This window comes from Clarias gariepinus, chromosome 14, assembly GCF_024256425.1.
Source record: "Clarias gariepinus isolate MV-2021 ecotype Netherlands chromosome 14, CGAR_prim_01v2, whole genome shotgun sequence".
In the NCBI taxonomy this organism is placed as follows: Eukaryota; Metazoa; Chordata; class Actinopteri; order Siluriformes; family Clariidae; genus Clarias; species Clarias gariepinus.
Window position 1 is genome coordinate 16659602 of NC_071113.1, and position 12292 is coordinate 16671893.

General features: G+C 38.4%; 1 protein-coding gene across 1 annotated transcript; it reads right to left on the bottom strand.

Moving 5' to 3' along the window:
• Window positions 1-4177: 4177 nt before the first annotated feature.
• Window positions 4178-6489, bottom strand: adrb1 (adrenoceptor beta 1). Its single transcript, XM_053511714.1, has one exon. The coding sequence runs from the start codon at window positions 6447-6449 to the stop codon at window positions 5271-5273; it is 1179 nt and encodes a 392-aa protein (XP_053367689.1). The 5' UTR covers window positions 6450-6489; the 3' UTR covers window positions 4178-5270.
• Between the last annotated feature and the right edge of the window lie 5803 nt (window positions 6490-12292).

The following is a 12292-nucleotide window of genomic DNA, read 5'->3' on the forward strand; positions in this document are numbered from 1 at the left end:
AAAGCATTAGAGGATGTACACATCAGTGTTTTTTCTTTGTCATGACCACCTTCTTAACACTTGTATTGTCAATCATATGCACTGTAGCACTGGATTCCAAAAAAAAAAACAAAGCAAGTGACGTTCTCACACAGGTGAACCTGGCGGTCGAATGAGCGGTAGGGTGCAGCACTGCTCCAGAATTATTTCACATGACGGCAGCACAATCGCTCAGTGACCGTACGGTTGTGTTTCAGTTTCTTTTAATCCAGCTGGACTTCTGTGTCACTCTGCCAGGTTCTAATATTCTTAACTTCAACAGGACACTGAATGTTTGGTGGTCTCTTTTTTTTAACACATTGCACTGGTGTGTTTCCTGATTGATAACAGCCAGTACTAAAAATAGTTGTTTGCACAAAGCAGAATGTATGTAAAACAGATACTATCACACTTCTGTCATTTGAAAAATCTCTTGCATAAACAGAAATATCTTTGGCAGAGTATTGTGTGGAAACAGATTTTAAGACAAAAAAAAAAAGGAAGAAAGAAATAACCAAGATGCTCTGCCAAGATAGCAGCAAGCAAAGTTTCACATCTACATTGAAAAAAAGACATGGGGGAACAAATGCTCAGTAAGTAAATGTGAGCTGTCACTGATTAAACTTTCTTTTTTTTTCAGTAAGGACTTAACAATAAGTCATTGATCAGACAGCCTTCTTCTCTTCATATTAGTAATTGCATCAGTAAGTGTAGAATGTTTCAAATTCAGCTCACCTCTGTGATATTTGTGTGGCTGGTAGACGTACAGTAGTAAAATATGCCAGGTTAAGAGATCCTGTCCCTGCTGATGGTGCCAGTGGGACATTGCATAAACCCAGCTGCCAGGCTATTTTTAGCTCTTCCTGATAAGGCACTACGAAACTCATAAAGCTTTAGGACCTTCAGAGAATTCATAAGCCACATTAATGTCTTTCTCCATTAGGGTTATCTTGGCCATAGCACTGGTACTGCCACTGTGCATTACGTATACCCCCGTGCCAATTTAAAAGGATTTAGAGGAATTGTTATTTAAAAAATGACACGTAGTAACTTGAACATTTATGTGAGTTATATAATACTATTTCTTACAGTAATTGATACCCCACTGTATTTGTTCTGTTATCTAATGACACGTCTAATGACAGCTCTTTTAACTTTTATGCATTCAGTAATATGTATACTGTATTGGTCTTAATGTGCCATGAACCCATTATACCAGTGCACTGAATTCATAATAAATTTTAGAGGCTGAGAAATGTTTGGAGGCAAGGCGGCAAGACATTCTGCATGCTGTTTCATCATCAACCCATCACATAGATACAGTACATAGGGTTCTCATCGAAGTGTCATATCTTCCTTCCTTGTGTTGATGGAATCAACCATATAAAATAAAAGTGTGTTGACCTTAGCATTGACCCAGACAAGATAGCGAGAGATGTGTAAAAGTGGCCTGTTTTACTAACTGCAATTTTTTTTCAATAAATACAGTGATATTTCAATAAATATAGAAATTAAGCCTATTTATTACAACTTCTTTCTTGTATTAAATGATTAAAGCAATTAGTCACCCAAGCCAACTTGAAATACAGGGAAAAATAGTCTATTTTTGTGTACATTGGTATATACACTATTTGCTCAAAATTGTAAACCCTTGTATGAAGGTCACCCACAAATCATTGCCAGAAATTAGGGAACAGGAAGCACACAATTGTATAAAGTGCCTGTATATGTTGTATCACTGCAATTTCATTTTACTGACAGTAAATGTCAAAACCTCTTCCAGCAGTACAATACTTCAGTGCACAAAAAAAATGGCCATGAAGATATTGTTTGCCATGAATAATTGTGGAAGAACTCGAGTGGCCTGCACAAAGCCTTGACCTCAACCCTATTGAATGCCTTTAGGAATAACTGGAACACCAACTGCACCCTTCAGTGCCTGACCTCACTAATCTTGTGACCGAATGAATGAAAACAAATCCCCATAGCCATGCTCTAAAATTTGTTGGAAAGCCTTCCTGGAACAGTGGACGTGATTATAACAGAAAAGCAACATATGACTGTGGTTATAGAGTGCATAAAAAAAAAAAACATTTTATACCAAATGCTTTTGAAGTGATATTTCTTAATGGAATTCCGATATTTCTTGATGGAAGTGTTTCAAGAATATCACACATATGTGTTTGCACATATAGTGTTAGGCTTCCCTACCATCAGCCCAGATAAAGGTTCCTGACAAACAAATGATTATTAATACTAAGATGAGATGATGCTAGAGGGGTGCTGATGAGGCTGGTGAGGCTGGCTGTGCTAAATCAGGGCCATATTCCACTTAGCCTTTCTAGAGCAGCTTTAAATGTGCAGTGGAGCTCAGGGGAGTACTGAAAATACTAATGCATTTTTAAAGCATCCAATTCTATTATGATTAATAGTACACAGCTGCGGACTCAAAGAAAAAAGTTTCCTTTGAACGCTTTTACAATTGATCCCACCGAGTATTTTTGCATTACATGAATATGTCTGTGGGGAGGAATGAAGAATACTTAGCTTATACTGTACACTTACTGTGCTCCTTAAATAGGCGCAACTAAACATTCATAAAGTTATTCAATCAGCCAATCATGTGGCAGCAGCACAGTACATAAAATCATGTAGATACAGGTTCAGTTCAAGTTCATCAAACATCAGAATATGGAAAAAATTGACTTTTACTGTGGCATGTTTGTTGGTGACAGATGAGCTGGTTTGAGTATTTCAGAAACTGCTGATCTCCTGGGACCTCACACACACCATTCTGTGAGTGGAAGTGCCTTGTTGGTAAAATAGATCAGTTAGATAGTTTGAGTTACAAGGATATACTGTATTTACAACCATGGTGAGCAGAAAAGCATCTCAACATTCACAGAACATCAAACCGTGTGGTGAATATTCTATAATAGCAGAAGTTCTCATAGGGTTCTATCTTTGTCAGGCGAGAATACAAAAATTTAAGATATCCTGGACACACGCACACATAAATTAAAGAGTAAAAAATTAGGAAAATACTGTGCCACCTTTTCCAGCCTTAAACTGTAGCTTGCACTTAGTGTGTACAGTATATACATCAGCAGATATTTTACAGTAGCAAATACTTTTAAGTTCTGTAAGTTTCGAGGTAGGGCCTCCATTTATCAGACTTGTTTATTCAGCACATCTTATAATACTAGATCAGATTGAGATCTGAATTGGGAAGCCAATGCAACACCTTAAATCTTCGTTTGCAGAAAGGCTACTGCTATTAGAGAATCTTCTTGCCATAAAGTGGTGTACGTGCTCTTCAACAATGTTTAAGTAGGTGGTACATGTCAAATTAATATTCTTTAGCAGAACATTGCTCATCACGCTGCCTCTGCCGGCCTGCTTTCTTTCTAAAGGGCAACTTCGTGCCATCTCATTCCCGGGTAAACCACCTATCAACCCTCCACATAATGTAAAAGAAAGCATGATTAAACAGACCAGGCCACCTTCCTCCAGTGCTTCATGGTCCAGTTTTGATGCTCATGTGGCCATTGAAGGTGCTTTCTGCAGGGGACAAGGGTCAGCATGAGCACTCTGACTGGTCTGTGACTACACAGCCCCATACATAGCAACCTGTGATGCACAGTATGTTCTGACACCTTTCCATAAGAACCAGCATAATTTTTATTTTTATTTGCTGTCTAATATATCTGTTCATTAGCTGTCTAATATATCCCACCCTTTGACCAGTGCCACTGTAACAAGATAATCAATTTTATTCACTCTGCCTGTCAACAGATTTATTGTTATAGCTAGTCGATGTGTGTATATATAATCTTATTTAATTAGTTACGATGGTAAAAATAGATTCTTCATTTCAGATGTATTGATTGCATGAGATATGCAGTAATTGATACACTTTCATACGTTAGATATTTGGTGGGATTTTAGCGGGAGGCTGCATGATTTTTGTTAATCGGAGGCAGATGAATAAATGTTACCCGACTTTGATTTCCAATCACTGGGAGGTTAGAAATAAAATATCTACAAGGGTATGAATTAATGAGATCGACTATATTTAGTTAACTGCAACAACAAATAAATGATAGAGTATTCATTTACAACTGGATAATTTATTGCACATTCATTAATGTGACCATCTTATACATTACATGAGGCGCTCATACATTAAAGACGAATTTAGCTATATGGACCCGGACAGGAAAACCTACTGAATAATACAGGGCCAGACCTATAAGTGACTCCATAAATAAATCACTGAGCCATCACTTCAGTATTAGGCAGACTGACATATTGAAATATTAAATAATATATTATATGAGAAAAGAAGTAGCTCACATTGGACGGTATATAAGGTGCAAACACGAAGCACAGAATCACAGTTCCTTTCATATGCTCACGTGGAAACTCACTCAGTTGTACTCGGTACTGAATAATACTGTACAGTTTTATATGGCTGTTTAATATAAACAATTCCATGTTGTACAATTTGCACATTTTTTGTATCACTCTGTAAAGTCAATTGTCACACATTCTTATGTACAATACATCAAATGATGGATTGGTGAAGTAAAAATGGCTCTAAAAATAACATTGAAAAAAGGTTCATGCAGTGTCAGGGCGCACAAATGCAAATTTCTCTCCTCACAGTCATGTATCTAGGGCAAATGTTAGAAATATCTCTTGGCTCTCTTTTTTTCCTGTTTATAGTCTAATGTGTTAAGTTGTACGCAGTTGGACTTATTCGTAAACTAGACGGGATGATTTGGAAAATGTATTGCTTTTCATTTTGTTATTTTAGAACCATCACTGCAAGTACAGCTTTTCGAATTAGTCTAACTGTATAAACCCATAAATTAGGAATAATCTCTTACAGTCTCTATTTGTGCCCAGTTCCACATATACACATACTAAATTATTAGTAACAGTTTGGGTTTGGGGGGTTTACAGAAGTTCATTATGGAAATGTGTCAATTTGTATAACTCTGGGAGAGTTCATTCTGCGTAATGCAAAAAACAAAAAAAACGTAAAAAAATAGTCTACTCACTGCAAGCATGGTTGTTCTAAGAGGCCCACTGGTTTTGGCTTTTTTTCTTCTTTTTTTTTTGAAAGAAAGTTTATGTTTAAACATGTATTTTTATTTGTACGCTGATGATAAACGCAATTAGCAAATAACTTTTTTTGTTACATTCAGAATTGAACTTGTATGGGGAAATAAATCCGAAATGCAAGCTCAAAGCTGAGACTCGGTGTGGGACACTCTGCTGTTGCGGTCCAGGCTGCAGTTGCTGTCCCGGGTGCCGTTGAAGTCGGTCCATGGCGCGAGCGCGCGGTTCTCCACTGCGCAGCGCGACAGCTCACACGAGCTCACGGTCAGTCCGTGATCAGCGCTCCTCGGCCAGCACGGCATGAGCAACCTGCGGAAAGCCTTCCTGAAGTCCGGGCTGCGGCAGTAGATGAGGGGGTTGAACGCCGAGTTGGCGTAACCGAGCCAGTTGAAAAAGACGAAGAGCTCCTTGTCCACAGCCTCGGCGCAGAACCCGCGCACAACGTTGACCAGGAAGAAGGGCAGCCAGCAGAGAGTGAAAGTCCCCATGATGATCCCGAGCGTCTTCAGCGCCTTCTGCTCCTTCATGGCCACAATCCCTGACGGCCGCTTTCGGTTCAGCTTGCACGCCGAGACGCCGTGGTTGTTATAAAACCTCCCTTCGCACTTGTCTATTTTCCGGAGCTGCTTCTTGGCTTCCCGGTACACGCGGGCGTAAACGAACACCATCACCACCAAAGGAATGTAGAAGGATATGACTGAAGAGGAGACCGCGTACGCCCGGTTAGTGATGAAGTCGCAGCATTCCGGGTCGTCGTAGCACTCCGTCTCGTTCCTGTCGCGCGACCAGTGGAGGAGGATCGGCGGGAACGAGACGAGAGCCGACACGGCCCACACGACGCACACGACCCCTTTGGCTCTCGACTTGGTCAAAAGGCTTTGGTATCGAAACGGCCACGTGATGGCAACGTACCGGTCAATGGCAATCACGCAGAGGGTCTCGATGCTGGCCGTGACGCAGAGGACGTCCACGGAGATCCACACTTCACAGAAATGAGTTCCGTAAAGCCACGCGCCCCGGAGCTCCAGCGTCGCGCCAAACGGCACCACCAACAAGCCCATGATCAGATCTGCGCACGCTAAAGACACAATAAACACATTGGTCAACGTCTGCAACCTCTGATTCCGCGCGATAGCCACGATGACCAGTATATTCCCCACCACAGTGATGATCACAATCAGAGCCATGACGATCCCCAAAGCTATGACCCAGTGTTCCGAGAAACCGCTGTCCGGACCGTTAGGATCCACGCGTCCCCGTTTGGTGTCATTGGTATAGTTCATGGACGGTAACCCGTCCCCCATGGTGTGTCTGGGTTCGGTGAGGAAACTGTTTTTTTTTTTTTTTATTTCTCAACTGTAAGTTATCCAAACTTCGGCTCCTCGGTGGCGCGCCGCCACGCTGTGGCTCCAAACGCGCCGCGCTCCATCTCGCTCCTGCTTCGACTCTCAGTCCGAGCAACTGGAGCACTCGCTAAGACAAACAGACCAGTGACGTCACTGCTGTTATCAACCAATCGCACATGGTGCCCAAATTGTGGATCCCATTCCGAGCGGTCGACCTCCTGGAGTAAGGCTCCATAGAAATGCCTACTGTAATACACAGGCGTGAAAACGCATTTTACGCACCGCCTGAACACATAGAGCCAGATACTGTAGACTAAAACCTAAAGTGATTAGAACATCAGCACAAGCCTTAATGTCACTTAAAGCTTGTGCTAATGTTATAATGGTATATTAAATGGTTCGTAATTTATAATTTGTTGTAATTGTATCTTCTTTGTTATTATTTTATTTATCGTATCAATGTTTCATAGTTAATCTGGATTTATTATGGTTCTACTGTGCTGAGCCTTTTTTCTCTGTTTTTGTATACAAATAGTACCATTTTGTTGTATTCAGATTAACTATGAAACATTGATACGATAAATAAAACAATAACAAAGAAGATACAATTACAACAAATTATAAATTACGAACCATTTATATAAATTTTTATATCTGTGCATCATTCCTTTAAGGATGAGAGGCAATATTATAGAAAACAACAACAACAACAACAATAATAATAATAATAACAATAATAATAAAAATACAATTATTATTATTATTATTATTATGTTAACTAGGTTATTTTATTTCGTTCATTATGATTTTTTTTTTATAATTGTCATTAATTATAATGAAGTTTTATGACTTTAAAAATTTTAATAACATCTTCATATTCATTAAGCTCTTATCTCGTGAATGCTGAGCCACTCCTGGAAGGAAGGCGAACACAGGAAATGAAAATAATAATCACTCTAATTACACAATCTAAAAAAAAAAGACATCACCCCCCTAGATTGCATACCAAGTCAATACTAGTTCTAAGAGCTACACATTACGCACTTTTACACTAAACATTTACATCTTCAAGTTCCCATGGAGGGCATCCTACAACTTATTGTTTTCCTGTCAAACAAGGCTCTTAACAACATCCAATTATATAAAGTCTAAAAGAATCCTTGATTTGATGAGTTGAATAAAGAATCTAAGGCACAAACACGTGCAGTATGTAATATAGCCATTCTGAATTAAGGTGTAGAGAGTTTACTGTGACTGCTGCAGTTTAAATTGATCCCAAAACATTATATATAAATTAAATTGTTAAATTAAAGTCTTTATTAGAGCTTTATTATAGTTATTTACTTGCTTTAATTGAAAAGTGCTCCAATTGCTACAATTAAACAGCTGTAAAATTGCAAATCAATCTTGAACATTTAGCACACAAGATCACATTTCAGAACATACAAGACCAAAGACAAAGCTAAACCTAACATCACAAGTCTGATAAAAACTCATCTGTGTGAAGTTGAAAACAATTTTAGGCATGCTTCCTTTATCTACTTTTATCAGGAGTGCTGGCTACACTGGCTGTAGTGAAATATTTAGTGTTTACTAAGGGAATACTGGCAACTTGTAAACATAAAGAAGGCATATTAAAATGTTCATTATAATTTAATAAAATTGACACACTAATCAATGGCTCCCGCACAAGCAAACCTGGAACTGGCATAGATATCAACGTGGAGGGGAACATATTACTGCAGAGCGGGACAGAGCGAAGCAATTACTGTGCTTTTGTACAATGCCTGATTCAGTTCTATCAACTATAATTTCCACCATGCCCTAGTACTTTCCCAAGATAAATCACCACTGCCCCAGCTATAAAAAGAGCTTGCAGCAGGCTGCTTACTTTCTTTATGGAACCTAAAACAGCCCGACGGGAGATGTTTTTCTAGCAGCGGGAAGCTGTTACTGTAGATAAGATCATAATTGCAGCTCCTTATAGCAGGGGCGCAAGCAGATTGAGCTGGCAGTGCAGCCATGGATAATGTCTCACTCACATCTGCATTCCAACACTGGGCCCCAGTAGTGTTAGTCTGGGACCCACATACAACCTAGACTCCCATATAAACCATAAACGCTGTGCCAGCAACCTTCATCTTACTACACTATACAATGTGTCTGAGCACGTATCCATGAAAGCATATTTCCATATGAAAAGAGGGTAGTTGGTCATTCAAAATTAGACAGTATCATGAAGTAAATTTTGAGCCTGAGGCTTGATTTGGCAACAACTTGCTGATTGTGTTACATCATTGAGCCAAATGATAAAGTCCTGGGATTCCAATGAATAAAATGGATTTATTGTTTCAATTCAATTCATTTCAGTTGTTTATTTATATAGTGCTTTTAACAATAGTCATTGTCTCAAAGCAGCTTTACAAAATCAAAAGAAAATTATGGAAATGTGTATTTCTTTATCAGTCGTGCTGTCTGGAGGATGTGTATATGTTCTGTAATTGCTTCAGGGTTTGACTAATGAGCTGTAACTTATGCAACTTGGAGATTAATCACTAAAAAGACTTAAAGACAATTTGGGTTTAAAAAGAATGCACTAAAACCCACAGACTGTCACTGTAAATTTTATGCTGGCCAGGAACAGAACCAAATCTTTTATTGCTGTGAATAAAAGAGAATAAATCAGAATATTGTTAAGGCTGAGTTGATGCAACTGTACTGTATTTGGTGGGTGACTTAGGCCTGGCATGGGCATGGAGGACACAGCAAGGGCCAATAGTACTTTATCATCTTCACAGCTTCCGGTTTCAGGAACAGTATCAGGGACTGAACTTAAAAATGAGGCAAGAGTTATGCAATAGCTGGCAGAAAGACTATGACTGAAACAGCTCCCTCCTATCCAATATAATCCCTTCTTACCATTGCAACTCTCTGTAATGAGTTTCCACTCCCCATCTTGTTGCTGAATTTTTATGAATCATACATGTACCTGTAGATCTTTATTATTATTCAAGTGTAAAGCTACTCAACATTCTGGCCCAAGATCAGTTACATTTATTCCTTAATCCATAATTCATTCATTCATCTTTAGTAACAGCTTATCTCGGTCTGGGACATGGTGGATCGGGACTCTGTCCAGGAAACACTGTGAGTGAGGCAGAATACCCTGTCAGGGGACCAAGCGGGCACGTGTTTTCAAACCACACACACACACACACACACACACACACACACACACTCATTCATATCTAGTGTAGCTGATCCACATTTCTGCAGGTTTTTTGGGCTGTAGGAGCCGATCCATGGAAAGATTTATAGAAACACAAACACAGGATCAAAGTCAGGATCTTGGCAAAGCTAGATACTGAATGCATAGTCATCATAATCAGCCAAATGTCCTGTTTCAACTCCTAAAAAGCTTGAATAAGTAATAAGTAGCTGGCAAATATGTCATTTTACATTTTTAACCCCCTGCACTATTATTAGTTTTATAATAATTGTTCATTTTTCAATAATTAAACAAAATTTAACATGAAAGATGTGGCTACATGTATTATTAAAAACAATTCTGATAAACTTTACAGTTAACGACTGTCTAAACAGTTATTAAATGACCAATTGACCAAATGATGAGTTTCATCTCTTCAGATGCTTTGCCAGATCTTTACTACTGCTTCAGTTGCTGCTTATTTGTAAATCTTTCCGTCTTGAGTTTGTCACCAAGAAAAAAATGCTGAATTAGGTTGTGGTCAGGTGACTGATTCCATGCTTTTGCCTTGGGTTGCTGTTGATGTACATTTTGGGTTCTTATCTATCTGCACTTTAAAATGCTGTTTGAAATGTCTTTTGCAGCCCCAGAAACAAAATTCATTCCGCTACTTCTAACAACATTCACATCATTATTAAACACCAGTGACCCAGGTATATTGGCAGTGTACAGGCATACACTCTTAAGTCATAACACTACCTCTATTATGTCAGACAGATGATTTCGTATCCTTTAGAACATAAGCCCTTCCTTTTCTTCTCCATACTCTTCTATTCCAGTCATTATGCTACGTTAATCTTGTATCAAAACTGTCCAGGCTTTTTTAAAGAGGGTTTTTCATCAGGATGGAAAGGCCTTCAAGACCTTTTTTTTGTTGCTGTGTATTTCATCTTTAAAACCTTTATGATAGTATTGCATGCAAATTCAGCACCCTGAATGCTTTTCAATTTCTTTTATGAAATAATGAGAAAACCATATCTGGGCACGAAACTGTTGATTAGTTAGTTGTCCAGTTACTTTTAAATTTGTAACACTAGTTTAAATCACTGTAATTTTAAATTAGTAGTACAACATCTTTGTTAAACCCACCAATGAAGAGACAACTATGCAAAACTTGTTACTGTTCAAATCTTCTAGACTTGACTGTCTATGTACAGACACATGTGCATGCGCGCGCACACACGGAGAAAAATAAACCTAGATTTCCACCTAAACCTCATTAAACTGAGGTTCTCCCTATTAAATATCACAAAGACAAATAACCAAACGTTTGCAGAATAAAAAACAAGATTTTGATTTTCCCCTTCGCTGCTCTCTAATAGACTGTTCCCATTATTATTCCCTGTTCATTTTATTATTTATCCGTTTACTCTCATTTCTGGCTACAATCAGTTCCTACAGTATCACTGTGAATAATTGAATAAATAATGCTTTTAGACATCCAGGACTAACGATAAGTATATAATAGTTTTAAAGGAATTTTAAGCACTATTTTTCATGGCACAAAGAGACCTGTGACCAATCCTTACATTATATGTACACACTATTGATTAAAGTTTATAGTTTTCTGCATTTTTCTAGAATTCCACTTGACCTTGTTACATCCATACTGTATGTAAGATACATTCCATATGTTCAAGTTTATGGTAATTAAAAACATGTAACGTAGCACATTTTCAGAGCATTAGCAAGGGTTTACTCAGCCCTCTGTAGTCACTCCTGACCTATAGCATCAGACTTGTTTGTTCACACACACACTAGACAAATGTGAATTCACAGGTGGTCACATGCATAGTGCACTTATTTCACAGATCATGTATCTCAATTAACAGAAGAAGTCCTAATCATTACTTTTACAATTCAATTCAGTTAATGTACTTACATGCTGTACAGTGGAAATCACTTCACACACACACTATAACTAAGTCTTCCCTCTTGACATGCCAGTACATCTCAGAATTGCTGTTGCTAAGTGATTAGTGGATGGCTGGCTAGGCTTTGCAGCACATTAGCAGATTTTGAAGCTCCATCCTGCAGGGCAGCATGAAGGGTAGAGAAGACAACTGTAGGAAGCTGCAAGTGACACACAGCAGGAATACAGGATTAAACCACACATGGTATGGAATGTGCATAGTCATGCTGTTGGGAATAGCCAGAGTGGATTTAGGTGATGGTGCAAAACACATGCTCACTATATACAGTGTGTGTATATATATATATATATATATATATATCCTTAAATTTATCTGGCTCCTTACAGTTTGCTTGTAAAATAATCCTAAATATGTGATGCATTATTTCCTCATGTTCTGCAGGTTTTTTTTTTTATTATTATATGATGCCTTTGAGTCACATTATCAGAGTACCACAATTTAAAAAGTACTTATAGTATTTAAAGTTAGAAAGATTATTCTAATACTGGGTAGTAACTCAGATTGCTCACAAAACAGGCTAACTTCTTCCGTCCACAGTTCTTCAGTCTGCATCATGTAATTAGGCTTACTGTCATGGTACCAATTTTCCTTTCTATCAC